This window comes from Apiospora phragmitis (genome assembly GCF_038363925.1).
Source record: "Apiospora phragmitis strain CBS 135458 chromosome Unknown utg000013l:1.0-2965645.0:1.0-2969333.0, whole genome shotgun sequence".
Taxonomy (NCBI): Eukaryota; Fungi; Ascomycota; class Sordariomycetes; order Amphisphaeriales; family Apiosporaceae; genus Apiospora; species Apiospora phragmitis.
The window spans coordinates 2,864,610-2,878,001 of NW_027117413.1; the positions used below are offsets into that span (position 1 = coordinate 2,864,610).

A 13,392-nucleotide genomic window follows, 5' to 3' on the forward strand; every position below is an offset into this window, starting at 1 on the left:
TCTCGACTGGACTATTCTGCCGGTTTGCTGGGGCTTTCTCTCCTACTCTTTCTCTTGGTGCTGCTATCTAACCAGCTGAAGCCATGTAAATACTTCTGAGATACAATATTAAAAGTTGCATTCATACACAACTCCCCGTGAATTTCCCGTAGCACATACCCCGGTGCATTATTCGTAGCGGAGGATTCCATCGCAGAACCGAAACAAAACATCCATCGTTTCCTGCGATCTGGGCAGCAATCTTAGTCAACAACCAAAGCTGTTGCCGCTCGGAGACCACTCCGCTCTGGATATTGCGTTTGTACTGTCGTCCTTGAAGGTCGACCCCACGACCCTCGCACCTTCACACCCTCAGCTCGTCCCACCATCTGCATGTGCAAGCATGTTGACATCAGGAGGAAAGGGTCCTCTTACCTGGTTCAGAGAGAAGCCTGGTTAGGAGAAAAGAATGCCTGGTTACGAGAAGCATCATACGAGATCGTTAGATGCAGCAATTGACTCCAGATGCTTACCTACCAGCATGCACTGACTAACCTTAGGTAATTCTCCACGATGCGCGGCTTGCCCTGGTCGCATGTCTGTGTGTCTGGTGTGTCCGTCTGTGCTTATCCAATAAACCCATCCCTCCCCCACATGTCCAGCCTACATGTATCCCATTGCAGTATCGAGGCTGGCACCGTCTCTCAGCCCGGTGGGCTTGGCGGGGGCAGCCACTCAAGCAGCTCGACCATCGGTTCACTTGTGGGCTTTTAGGTAGAGCCACAAGCCACTCAGCCAGCCTAGCAGAGAAAGCTAGCGCTTGCACTGCGCACACCCACTCGATGGTGGTTGCTGAAGATCCGCCTACCGCGCGCGCTTTTTAGGATATGGACCGTGTGGACGGACGGGCTGGACGGGGAACTTGTCCAACAGCTTCCAGACCGGGGACCAGCCGGATGGGAGCATCCATCGTCCATCGCCAATCCACTTCTTTGTCGCGCCCGTCTGGCGATGTAACATTGGGTCGACACTATTGTGAGAGAGAGCTGTGTTTAATACGAAATACAATATATGATTAAGGAGGAATGGGGCGAGAGGGCTTTGGAGATTATGTCATATCACTGATCGGTTGGTTATTGGGTATCACTTTTGAGATGGACGGCTTTTCTTTTGTCGGTCCATCGGTTCCCGTTCCTGACACATGTTTCGTGACACATGTCAGGACACCCCGTATTTCTTTGCTGACAGCAGTCTGGCAGTCTGCAGTCTGTCTGCAGCAGCCAGCAGCACGCAGTAGAAGAGCCCGGTGAGAGAGTGGCAGAGAGTGGCTTTGTGGCTCGCTCGCCTTGCATCATCTTTAGAGCCCCTGTCCCGGGCTAGACTCCCTAGGTTACAGTAGCCCTTCCCTGAATCCCTTCTTCTCCACCCCATGGCGCCATCCATGGGAACGAATAGAAAGCAAATCAAATCAATCAATCAGTCAGTCAGTCAGTCAGTCAATCAATCAATCAATCAATCAATCAATCAATAATCAATCAATCAATCGGGTGAGAGAGCGCGCCAGACTCGATTCATCCCTAGAGCCGTCCATCCCAGAGGTCGTCGAGTCGTGGTTCTCTGGTCCTTGGCGCGACGTATTCGAAACGGGGTCTGCCTTATTCTTTGTTTAAAAAAAGCAGAAGTTATTCGAGGATTGGCAGCGAACCATCTGGTAGCCCGGACTGGAAATTGCACCCATACTTAATAGGGCGCTGATATACCTTCGTAGATATCGCGTAGATATCGCTGAATTAGGATGATAGATACGTCGGAGTGGGAAGGGCTACGTACAGCCCTCACTTCACCGGGTACAGCTAGGAAGAGGGAATCTCTCTTCCTTGCCGTTTGGATCTCGGTAAAGGACCTTCGCAGGGATCCTTTCCCGCAGGCACGAAATTGCGCAACATCTGTTTTTTTCCTTTCTCATCCTCTATCTTCTCACACCCATGCATCTCGGGATTATCCACACACACCGCTCCCGGATGAAGGGGTATGTATGTGGTAGGCACCTAGCAGCAGCAGCTGCCAGTTCTGGCCATGATTGCTTTGCGAGGTCTGGTGTTGTTACAGTCAAATTGTACGCAGTATTGACGTTTCCAATCCCTCCGTCCTCCATTTTCCAAACTCCAATCTACAAACTTCGGGGCAGCTCCGGTACTCCAAATCAACCCCGGGCCATCAAAATGTGATATTCGGTTGATACCCACTACTACTCGACGAAACGCTCTGCCCATGACTCAAAACAAATTACAAGAAAATAATAAGAAGTCGAAAATCATTAATCACATCCCTGGTAGTTAGACGACGGCTAGACGTATGGGTTCCCTACAGAACCCTAGCGCCGGTTCCACGTTGAAATTGATAGCTCTGCTTACCTCATGTTGAATAAGGGCGGCCTGGAATTGGTTTGCACCCCTTCTCTCCCGGAGAGACCTACTCGGCGGCGCTGATGTCATAAGGCCGAGGGTCCTCTGCTGCAACCCATCAAACGGGATTGCTTCACTCTCTGCATCTGATGCAACGGGATGATGTATGTTTGTGGTATGTGCTTCGCCTTGTCAAGTAAGTATGCAGGTAGATGTCATAAGATGAAATGCGATGGAGAATTTGGAATGTCTGTCACCTGCAATTATCCAACCCACCTTTTCAACCGTCGGGCCGGATTGGCAGCCCGATTGGTTCGATGCTACCTCTGCTTTGGAGAGACAAATTGTACAGTGCAGCTTCGCGTTACATCTTTCGTCATTCGCAACGCACTTGGGGACATGGATTCCGTCTCTCCTTGTGGTCTTTCGAGTCTTCGGCTTCAGCTCTTCTTCTACGTTTGGTGCCATTCACATGTACAGCTTCAGTGACACAGTACACACGGCAGTTTATGAGAAAATTTAGCTGGTGCCTGGTCCTTTGGGCGACTGAACGAACCAGAATGGCCAGATGGGCATTTTGATTGCGGACCGTGCATTATTAGGCACTAGCCCCGTCAAATCATCGATTTGTACGGAGTACCAGAAAAAAATCGGACGGACTGGGCGGCCCAGTAGGTGGCCCCCAAAGAAATGCGGTTCCTGACGATCACAGGGATTGTCGACCACTCGATTGACCCAGTCGCGCGCAGCTCAGCGGATCCCCATCAGGGAAGCAGGGGTGAGGGTGTCCCCATATTGGCCCATGGCAATGGCACATCAATGAATGACTACCTCTTGCTAAACTAACTGCTAACGTACGTATGTATGTACGAATCGCAAACAAAAGGTCACTCTCGCAAGGGGGAGAGAGATAGGTAAGGATTCTGGGATTCTGGACTGGCCCGGAGCGCAGAGCTACTTTCGAGTGGTGGCCGGATCCATAGTGGCTGGGCTTCAGACTCGTCGGTTTCCCTACCCGGACCCTGGAAAAAAAGCCACGGTGCGACTGCACGAGTTGCGACAAGCGACAAGCTCAAACCACCTCCCCGGAATCCAGTGCTCAGGTGGGTTAGAGCGAGCACGCTACTAACTAACCAGCCGAGAATCCATAAGTAAACCAGACCATGCCGTACTTACTTGACCCAAGTGAAGGCTGGTCTGCGAAAAGTGTCGTGTCCTGACTACTGGTCCCATACAAGCACGAGTCTGGCTATCTGGATCGTCTACTACTGTATCCCCCGACTGTCGAGCTATTGACATACTAGGGGGGTGTTGACCTTGGGTTGTTCGCATTGTAACCCGCGCCCGAGTCGAGTCGGCTTCTGTGGCGGACACTCTCGCAAGTCCCTGGCGCTCTCTCGCTTTTTTTCTCTCGCTTTCTCTCAAGCTGTCTCCCTTTTTCTTCCTCCTTCCCGGGACCGCGCGCATCTCTCTCTCCCTCTTTTGAAGTAGAGAAGATAGATCGGATACCGGATCGACGACATACTTGACGGAGCGAACGCAACTTGGTGTCGCCTGCTTCTTGTCATTGCTGCTGCTTCGACCACATAACAAATCATTAAACCTGCCATTAGCGACATCTGGCGGCCCGTCGACGTACGACGTAACATCAGACAAAACAGATACCAAGACCACACGCTTCTTTCCCGGCTGTGTTTTGGAGGGAGGAGCTCTGGAAATCGAAACACCGATCACCAACTGACCCCAAACGCTATTCCTGGAGAACCAAGAACCATCAGTTGCGCCACCCCCTCGAAGTGCTGTGATAGGACCGGGTCCCGGCCTATGTTCATTTTGGGCGTAATATTGCATCCTCTGTGTACGCCATATATACGTTGTAGGAGGACCACCTCGCGCGTCTTCTGCCCTTTCCCACTCTTCCATTGCAGCTCCCATTGCAACGGAACCAGAGAGCTCGAGAGAGAAGTGTTGTACTACTCACACTACCGACTACTACCGACTACCGACTACCGACTAACGACTCTTTGGGCAAAGTCGGAGCTCGTCTGATTCTGATTATCGATTAAAATTTCCAACCCCACCAGGCGATCCTCTTTCTGGACATCCCACATCCCACCTTCGCTCCCTCGGCCCAACCCTTTCGTCGCATCGCAACTGGGACAGAGCTTGAGCTTGCTATTTTCGGAATCTTCAATTTCGGTGCTTCCCAAAAGGCCCAATTCGGAAAGAGACAGACGACGGAGAAGAAGAGAAAGGAATATTTATTCGATTGAATAAAAATAAAAATAAAATATCAGAGTACCAACCAACATGGGCCTGTTTTCGAAAAAGCCGCGGCCGGCCAAGACGGTGGCCAAGCCGCTGAACGGCGACGCCCACTCGACCACCAGCTTTGGTTCGGACATCGACACGCTCAAGTCGCCCACCAGCCCGCACCACACCATCCACACGTCCCGCATGGGCGGCGGCAACCGGTCGTCGGGCGGCAGCAGCATGCCGCCGACGCCGTTGACCCCCTTTTCGCCCGTGCAGATCCCGCGCGTCGACCTGCCCAAGCCGCCGGACCCGAACCTCGACCCGGCCGCCTACCTGCGCAGCCTGGGCGCCGTGCGCGAGCGCTCCCGTATCATCGCCGACAAGGCCGTGCGCAACAAGCTGCACCACTTCGACGTGGACATGAACAAGTTCCCCGACGTCGTCCGGTTCGTCTGTGGGATCATCAAGGTTAGTCCGGTTCTGCATCTACCTAATTATTGTTGTTATTCGAATGCAGAATATATAATTCAACTTGCGGGCCCGCTAACACTCAGACGTGCCCCTTTTGCAGAGAGACTACGATGCGCCCTTCAACACCATTCCGATGCACAGCCGATACCAGCACTTTTGCGTGGGCGGCCGCGATCGCATCGCTGCCCTGTTGTCCACATTCGACGATTCCGTCGACATGACCGAGAAGTGCCGCCGGTTAATTGACCTGTTCATGGTCAGCGTTCTGCTGGATGCAGGCGCCGGCACGTCCTGGTCCTTCAAGAGCGCCGAGAATGGCCGGGTCTACCGGCGGTCCGAAGGCCTGGCCATTGCCAGCTTGGAAATGTTCAAAACCGTAAGTTTTCTTGTGTCGCGGCAAGGAAATCTGGGAAGATGGATGGAAGAAAGAAAGCTAATGAGCGCGTGATTGGTCGTTACAGGGCATTTTTTCGGGGATTCGCGGAACAAGTTCCAGGTGGACAAGGAGGGCCTGAGCAAACTCAAAGTGGAGCAGTTGGCCAAGGGGCTGCAGTCCCGCCCCGGCAACGAGATAGCAGGACTCGAGTGCCGCGCCGAGCTGCTGACACGGCTAAGCACCGCCCTGCAAAAACAAAGAATCTTCTTTGGCGACGAGGGACGGCCAGGCAACATGGTTGGTGAGTATTGAATTCTCCTCTCTCCCCTATTCGATGTGGAATTTGGTCAGCTGACTGACTGGTACGCGAAGACTACCTCTTGTCGCATCCCACGACACAGGCATCCTCCATGCCCATCGTGATATTGCCCGTCCTCTGGAATGTACTCATGACCAGCCTGGGCTCCATCTGGCCGTCGCGGACCGCCATCGACGGAATCTCGCTGGGTGACGCCTGGCCGTGCTCGTCCATGCCCCAGGTGTCGGCCTCGTCGCCGACATCGCCCTCGTTCTCGCCGTTCCCCAACAACCCGCAGTCGGCCGGCCGCGGCGAGTGGGAGTCGATCGTGCCGCTGCACAAGCTGACGCAGTGGCTCTGCTACTCGCTGATGCAGCCGATGCAGCAGCTGCTGCGGATCCACTTCGCCGGCTCGGACTTGCTGACGGGCCTGCCCGAGTACCGCAACGGCGGGCTGTTCGTCGACATGGGCGTGCTGAACCTGCGGAAAGTGGACGAGGACCGCGGGCTCGAACACTACGGCGATTATTGTCGGCGCCACAACGTGCGCGCCAACGAGGTCGCGCCCATGTTCGACCCGAGCGACGACGTTATTGTGGAGTGGCGCGGCGTCACCGTGGGCTTGTTGGACAAGCTGTGCGACGACGTCAACTACGCGCTCCGGGCGGAGCTGAACGGGGGCGAGATCACGCTGGGGCAGCTGCTTGAGGCGGGGAGTTGGAAGGTAAGTTTCTTTTTTTCTTTCTCTCTCTCTCTCCCGGAGTCTCTCCAGGACGAGAAGAACACATGATATGATGCCATGATTTACAGAGAGGCTGATAAGAGTGCTTTTGAAGGGTGGAAGAGAAATTGCCGAGGTCAGTCGGCCAAACACTAAAGAACCGCCAATCTTGATCGATTCGGACGGCACTCTCTTCTAGCCAGATACAACAATATGTTCTTGAGTCGACATGACTGCACACTTACTTATTAATTGGACTGGACATTGGATGGACGGATGGGTGGATGGTTGCATATGTAGGAAAACATAAAAACGCCAACAAGGCGAGTGCGTGAGTGAGTGAGTTGTAGTCGATGATACTACTACTATGCTGCCACCTTCGAAAAGAAAGGGCCCCCGGTTTGATGACATGATGGAATAATGAAAGAAACATCAAATATCGACAGGATATGTACTTACTATATATACTATATGGGCTTATCAAACAAAGAAAGAACTACTTACATGTCAGGGGAGAATAGTGCCCTTATCCGTTATATACTCGTGTACAGAGCTGTGTCTTGGATCTGTAAATGCGCCGGTATCTCACACATGTATCAGCCTCCAAATAGCGGTAGTTGATTACCATCCCATCGGTTCAGGGGCAGCTTGTGAGGAATACGGATTCTCAAGGTCCTAGTTGTGCAAAGCCAAGAGATTTGTTTATCGACATAAACGCGGGGAAGCAGATCTTGCGTAAAGGGGAAGAAACTGGCTTCAGCGCTTTCATTGGGAAGCTGAGGAAATCCCATTGGTGTGCAAATCACAACCGGGCAGGAACTACTTTATGAGATAGAGATCGGAACGACCCCTGGTTAGCAAACACCCAGGGCGCCACACGCTGGGCGCCTGCCCTGCCGACGCCAAGACGCTGCAGAGCGCCATCTCGGACCAGCACGGATACTGGGAACGCCTGTGGCTGGGAGGGCAACGTGGCCGAGCCGATCCGCGGCCCTCTCCACGTGCTCTGTCGGCGGCTTAAGCCCCGACAACGTCGATGGTTGATGCCGCTCTATTACAGGCTTGAGCTGTCCTCCTTGGAGAGTCTCGTGAATTGACTGGACTTAGCACCACGGCAAGCCAACATTTCTTCTTGACCTAGCCTTGGTAATGATCCAGACCAAGAGTTTGATCCAGTGCGATACGTTACTTATGCATGTCATTTCTCGAGTAAACCATATCAAAACCAAGTACACGCACTGCCAACAAGGACAGCAAGAACCACCATGGCCATCTTTTCCAGGGCGCCAGTCTGGAGCCTAGCCGCTCCAGCCTTGTGCATCCCCGTGATGCTCGATTTGGTCCCGTTGGTCGCGCCGTGGCGCACGCAACTCGATCAGTCGGAGAGGCTGGGGTGAGACGGCGGCTGTTCGCACCAGAAATAGCAACCCTCCGCAAGGCCAACGGGCTTGGGGCTGCAGCATGTGGTCATGGGCTGGTACCAGGCGTCTTGGGCCGGTGTGAAGTAGGTGGTGATGTTGAGAGGAATGCCGGCAATGTTCCCAGCCTCGGGGAGCGTTTCGATGGAGGTGCACGTGGCGTTGATATGTAACGGAGATGACATCTTTAGATGCTCGAGGTTGACTAATGTGTAAGAGAAATATTGGGAGAAGTCTGGAAAACGGAGGCCAGTCAAGAGAAAGTGGGAGGATTTGAAAATGGGGGGAAGTATAGATTTCTCTCGCACATCGTGTGATATATATGGTTTTGTGCTGGCTAGCGTCCGGGTCCATCCAAAATTGGTTATCCCCTGGGCAGCGCTCTCGCCACCTAGGGGATATTACCAAAAGCGAATGCGCGCAGGGTCTAGGCGCTTGCGTTACTGTGCAAAACGTACGATGTCAAAGATTGACACTCCGTAGGACCCATGCGCCCCATCGCCCTCCACGAAAGGCCCGAACCGAATTGTTGGGACCCATCGATCAATGTTTTCCCGTCTCGACCCCGGATCTCGATAATGTAAGTTGTTACCTGAATTGAATACGATGTTATGCGAGGGCTAAATACGAACAGTACTGTTGCTGTGACTATACTATTCGTCACTTGGCTGCTGATGTTAATAGCTCTGCTAATACAGAAACTCTTGCCTTGAGTATATAATGACGCAGGACACCGTCTCCTTATCAAGTGCATAAATCAGCTAGGCCACTTCCACCAGTGTCCTCTGGCCTCTTAAAAAATGGGAAAGGGGCGAGGGCAACGGTAACAAAACCCGAGTATTCTTTTTCACTCCTCGGCTTCTTCCCTACATATGCGCCCAAGATACTTGAGTCAGCAGAACGAACAGCCACATATACAAAGCTGCATCGTCCACGGGTTGTGTCATTGTTCCTTAAAAGATCATCGTATTGCAACCCCTTTTCCTATACTCCAAAGCTCCTCTATGATCACTGTGCACAAATCGAGGACTTACACCTCCCAGACATGCGTACTCAAACAATGGATCCTACTCGAATCTTTCCCCAGTCCTTGTCTGGCAGGAAACATGGCATGATGCCTCTTCGTTTCAGCGTATTATACCCATCCCACGCCACTACCATCGTTGGAATTTCGTTGGCGCAGAACTATGAGTCTGCTTGTTTATATATCTACAGAATAATGAAGACTCATTCATTAAAATCCCTCTTGTACAAGCATCTTATTAAAGACGCAGCTCTGGCTGTGAAACCACTTGGGCGGCTCGGGAGGAGCGGCAATGACCGGAAGGGGCTGCGGCGTCTGGCTTTTGATAGCAGGGTCCATCTTGGGGACAGGCGTCTGACTCTTTTTAGAGTCCGCCTTCGGCATCTTCTTGCCGCCGCAGCATTTGCCTTTGCCGTTCAGATCTATGTATTCCTGTTGGAACAAGCGTGTTAGTTACCTGGGAGAGAACAACTAAACAACAATTCAGAAGAAGGCCGACTCACTCGTAGTTTCCGGAGGAATTCGGCTCGCTCGTCGTCGGTCCCCCACCTATACGGTTGTATCCTCTCCTTCCAGAGTTTTGCTGCGTGATACATACATGACATGTAAGAGTCCTCGGGGTCGTCGTTTGTGACCTCGGGGTGGCCCAACTCGACAATAGCTTGCTTAATGCTGGTGGTAGTCCGCGGGTATCAATGTGCATAGTGCCCGTACAATATACGTCCGTCAGGGAATACGGTGCATGAATGGTTCCAGGGGGCTGGATTAGTAGGGAGCCCGGTTCAAAAAGACGGGGATCCATATGCCTAGTTTATCCTGATCCTCGGCCGCAGGAGGGGGACTACCGGGCTTGTTCTGGGCGAACCACTTGACAGAAGCGTCCTCGACCATGGATGAAAATACGGGCCATAGTTTGTCCCCTTGCTGGTCCAGAACACTCGTTATCTTGCCGAGATGGTCGCCGTGCGGCTCGGAGAACACGCCGGCCTGGCCGCAAATTTTGAAGCTGGTGGAAACCTTGAGGGCCGCTCCTCGGTTCATCCGGCCGAGCCCGCCTCCGCCGCTATAGCCTCCTTTCCTGGCCAGGTCGTTGTAAAGCCCCAGGTCTACCAGACCGGCAATGCACGCGGGCACTGGATTGTCATCATTGGAGTCCAGGTCCAGCAGGTTGATCGGTCCCAACTTTGTATCTGCATCGGCAAAGCATCGCTCCACGTCCTTGGGATCCAGCTTGCGGGTGAGGTCCTCGATGGTGCAGAGGAGGGGGCGGTAGGCGTACTGAACCTCAATCTTCTGGCCGAAGAAGCGGAGAGACTGAAAGAGCTGATGGATGTCCTGGGTCCTCCGGAACTCATGATTCCATTCGGCAGGGACGAGTAAGGGTACTTTGGGGGCCCCGTAAGTATCCACGATATGCCTGACTTCCTCCAGGCGGCAGACGGCAAAATGGCCCTCGACAAAGCCCGGGCCACCAGAGTTGAGGATTTCCTCGTACCTGTGAGCGGAGATGGGGAGACCTGGGTTGCGGGCGCACGAATCCAGGACCTGTTGGATGTAGCGGGGGCCCAACACCCTCATCAAGGAATCCTGGGGGGACCGCTGGACAAGGTTCATGACACCTTGTCTCGCCTGCAAGACGCGGATCTGAGCCGTCATCTGATGGCGGGCGACGGCATGAAAGAACTCCTGCTCCTTGGTGAATTTGCGGACAACGGGTGGATCCGTGGCTGGTGGTGCCGGGGTTGCCGCCGGGGTTGCCGTTGGGGCTGCTGCTGCTGGTCCTGTGGTTGGGGCTGGAGCGGGGGCTGGCGACTCCTCGGGTCGGGTGGTGGTGGTTTTACGTTTGGTGATTCTCCGGGATTGAGGGGCAGCTTTGGGAGCGGTGGTTTTGGTGGCGGCGGCGGCATCATTGTTGTTGGGGACCCGTTGCTTCCTCTTCACGACACCCTGGGACTTTGCTGCGGGCTTACGCTTCCCATTGGGCTGGGGCTTCTGCTCCGGCCTAGCCATCGACACTTCTGCGGCGGATTTGTGTGCATCTTTGGATGCCGGGGTTGGTGGGAGAGAGTGAAGCCGCCTGTGCTGGGGGTTGGTTTGCTGTTCAGCGCTTGGGATTGGCAGCCATGTGGTCATGGAAGGGCACTTGGTTGCGCAGAACCAACAGCGGACATGAGCGGCGGATGTGGACTTGATTGGAAGAGAAAAATACAACAAAAATAAACAAGGCGATCCTTCAATTAATTCCGAGTCCGTGGGGACAATGGGGGCGCGGCGTTCTTGGCTCGTGGAGGGATGAGATTGAAACAATGAATGAAATGCGATGCGATGCGATGATTGAAAGCGTCCTGGCTCTTCTGGCCACGGGGTGGATTCGGGGATGGACGAACTGCTGGACTGCCACTGGACTTTGACTGGGTTGTGTTGCCGCTTGCGTCGTGCCTGGCCTGGCTGGCCCATGTTCATGTTTATGTTACGCCCACTCTCGTGTCATGTGTTGAGTGAACCGTGCACTCCCACTTTCTCTAGTGGCGGTGGCTGGGAAACAGAAGTCAGGTTATTGCCGAAGGCCGATCAACACTTTATCTAATCAACGCCACAGCTAAACACGCGGCACAAGCCACACATTGCGTTCTATACTCTGGCCAAATCCAAGACTTTGCTTGCAAGATACTCTCTAGCGAGGTCTATATTTCAGACTAGCCCGTATTTTGATATTGGAAGTGTTTATGATACGATGACTAGACTAAAATTACGTTCTTGCAGGTAAGAGCTGGGAGGCCAGGAGTACCTAGGGGGGTAGTTCAATGTTGTGGTTTTCTTCAGGTTCAGTTAAGCAAACCCCCGTATAGAAATATTGTTTTCGTTGTCCTGGCACACACAGTCAATTTCTTGCTGATCGAAAACGGTTAATTTTATATAAGTGTGTATAAGTACACGACTGCTTCGCGGGGAGGGACTTGCATCTCTATCTAATCCAGATGCTTAGCCCAACGGCACCTCACAGCACACCAGACATATTTCAGAAAAAATAGGTTACGCTGGGACAGTCTTGTATCATGCTGACCAAACTCGTAGTACTCTATCCAGGGTTAATCCAGTTGCTGCAAGATTTCTCTCTGGAATTAACCCCGACGATATAAGCCGCCCAGAGAACACACGCTATTTATCAAAGGAGACAATGAATCCTCAAGGCCAGACGTATTCCTCCAGTCAGGCTGCCATGGCTAAGTAAGAGAGGACACATATTCCGCCAGAAGGCAACTGACCTGGCATCGACTCGAATTTGGCGAAGAACATGGAAAGAAAGGAAGGAGGCCTCCACGGAATGGTTACCGTTGAACCGAAAGATCAGTGATATGCAGTCTCGGAATTGCATGACATCTCGAGATCCTCGACAACAAAGCCGATGTAACAAACCCAAGAATAGGACTCGAAAAGACGCACTGATTGCCGAATCGATCTGGTGTGGATAAGCCGGCTACGGACGTGATCACTTCACCACGCCGCAGAAGCACATGATGCTATTTACGGTTCGAGAGGGAGAAACAATGGAATGGAGACTCGATGGAACCGGATCTGCACCTTCCCGTATAAAGGGTTAGTCGCAGCCGGGGTAAGAGTGCAACCGTGGACAGCCGTCTGACTGGCAAGCTGGCCATGGGCCCGGTACGCTGTCTACCAATCAAGGCCGGTATCGCGGACGGAAGGTCTTGCAGTTGCGGGTCGACGTCGAATCTTTTATGTTGACTATCAGATTGGCAAACCCAGCAAAAGGCTCAAAAGGGATCCCTCCCATCAGCCCATCTTCGTACTAGTTTTTCAGCGGAGATGCCCCGGCCTGCAAAATCTTGACAAGACCGGGGAACTGGGTTTTGTCGGGTTGACAAATACTGCCCTGCCCTAGGAAGGAGCCGGCGGGCTGGACGCTCTGCAGGCTTTGGCAGCCCGCGCTGCTGTAACGGTCGACGGGCTTTCCGGGGGTTGCAGATGCAGGGGCAGACGACGAGACGGGGGGGGGAAGCAGCCAACCAGATACCGTGGGAGTGAAACGGGCTCGCCAAAAGCTGCAGATTTCGAGGGGAGGACTGGGCAGAAGCTGTGGAGGCCAAGAGTACGGAGTCCGTCTTAGACCGGCGCTGAGGGGTGTTGGGCGGACCCTGAAGACCCTGAAATTGGAGTCACCGGCGGACTACGGCGGCTTTGGCCACACTCCACCCCAGCCAGAATGGGTCAAACTCAGTCAAACCGATTGCGGCACCTGATCGACGCCCGGCCAAAATCCTGAAGTTCACATGCCTGTGTGTGTGCGCGTGTGGTTGTCGCGCATGCAGCTGCTTTAGGGGTGAAAATTCATTTCGAGGAGAAACCCCGTGATCTCGTGCCAACACCCGAAGAAATATATAATATATCTGAGAGGCAGAGCTAGGCAACATTTCCTAGGCCT

At 53.3% G+C, this 13,392-nt stretch overlaps 3 protein-coding genes across 3 annotated transcripts; 1 reads left to right on the forward strand and 2 right to left on the reverse strand.

Annotated features, from left to right (window-relative positions):
• Window positions 1–4,694: 4,694 nt before the first annotated feature.
• On the forward strand, window positions 4,695–6,575 carry PG994_014593 (uncharacterized protein; the record flags this gene model as incomplete). The annotated part of the gene is made up of 4 exons (XM_066866002.1): window positions 4,695–5,108; window positions 5,212–5,487; window positions 5,608–5,788; window positions 5,860–6,575. 4 exons carry the CDS (start codon window positions 4,695–4,697, stop codon window positions 6,573–6,575), a joined length of 1,587 nt encoding a protein of 528 aa, XP_066709131.1.
• Window positions 6,576–7,881: 1,306 nt separating this feature from the next.
• On the reverse strand, window positions 7,882–8,109 carry PG994_014594 (uncharacterized protein; the record flags this gene model as incomplete). The annotated part of the gene is made up of 1 exon (XM_066866003.1): window positions 7,882–8,109. The coding sequence occupies one exon, from the start codon at window positions 8,107–8,109 to the stop codon at window positions 7,882–7,884; it is 228 nt and encodes a 75-aa protein (XP_066709132.1).
• Window positions 8,110–9,713: 1,604 nt separating this feature from the next.
• Window positions 9,714–10,958, reverse strand: PG994_014595 (uncharacterized protein; the record flags this gene model as incomplete). The annotated part of the gene is made up of 1 exon (XM_066866004.1): window positions 9,714–10,958. One exon carries the CDS (start codon window positions 10,956–10,958, stop codon window positions 9,714–9,716), a length of 1,245 nt encoding a protein of 414 aa, XP_066709133.1.
• Window positions 10,959–13,392: the final 2,434 nt, after the last annotated feature.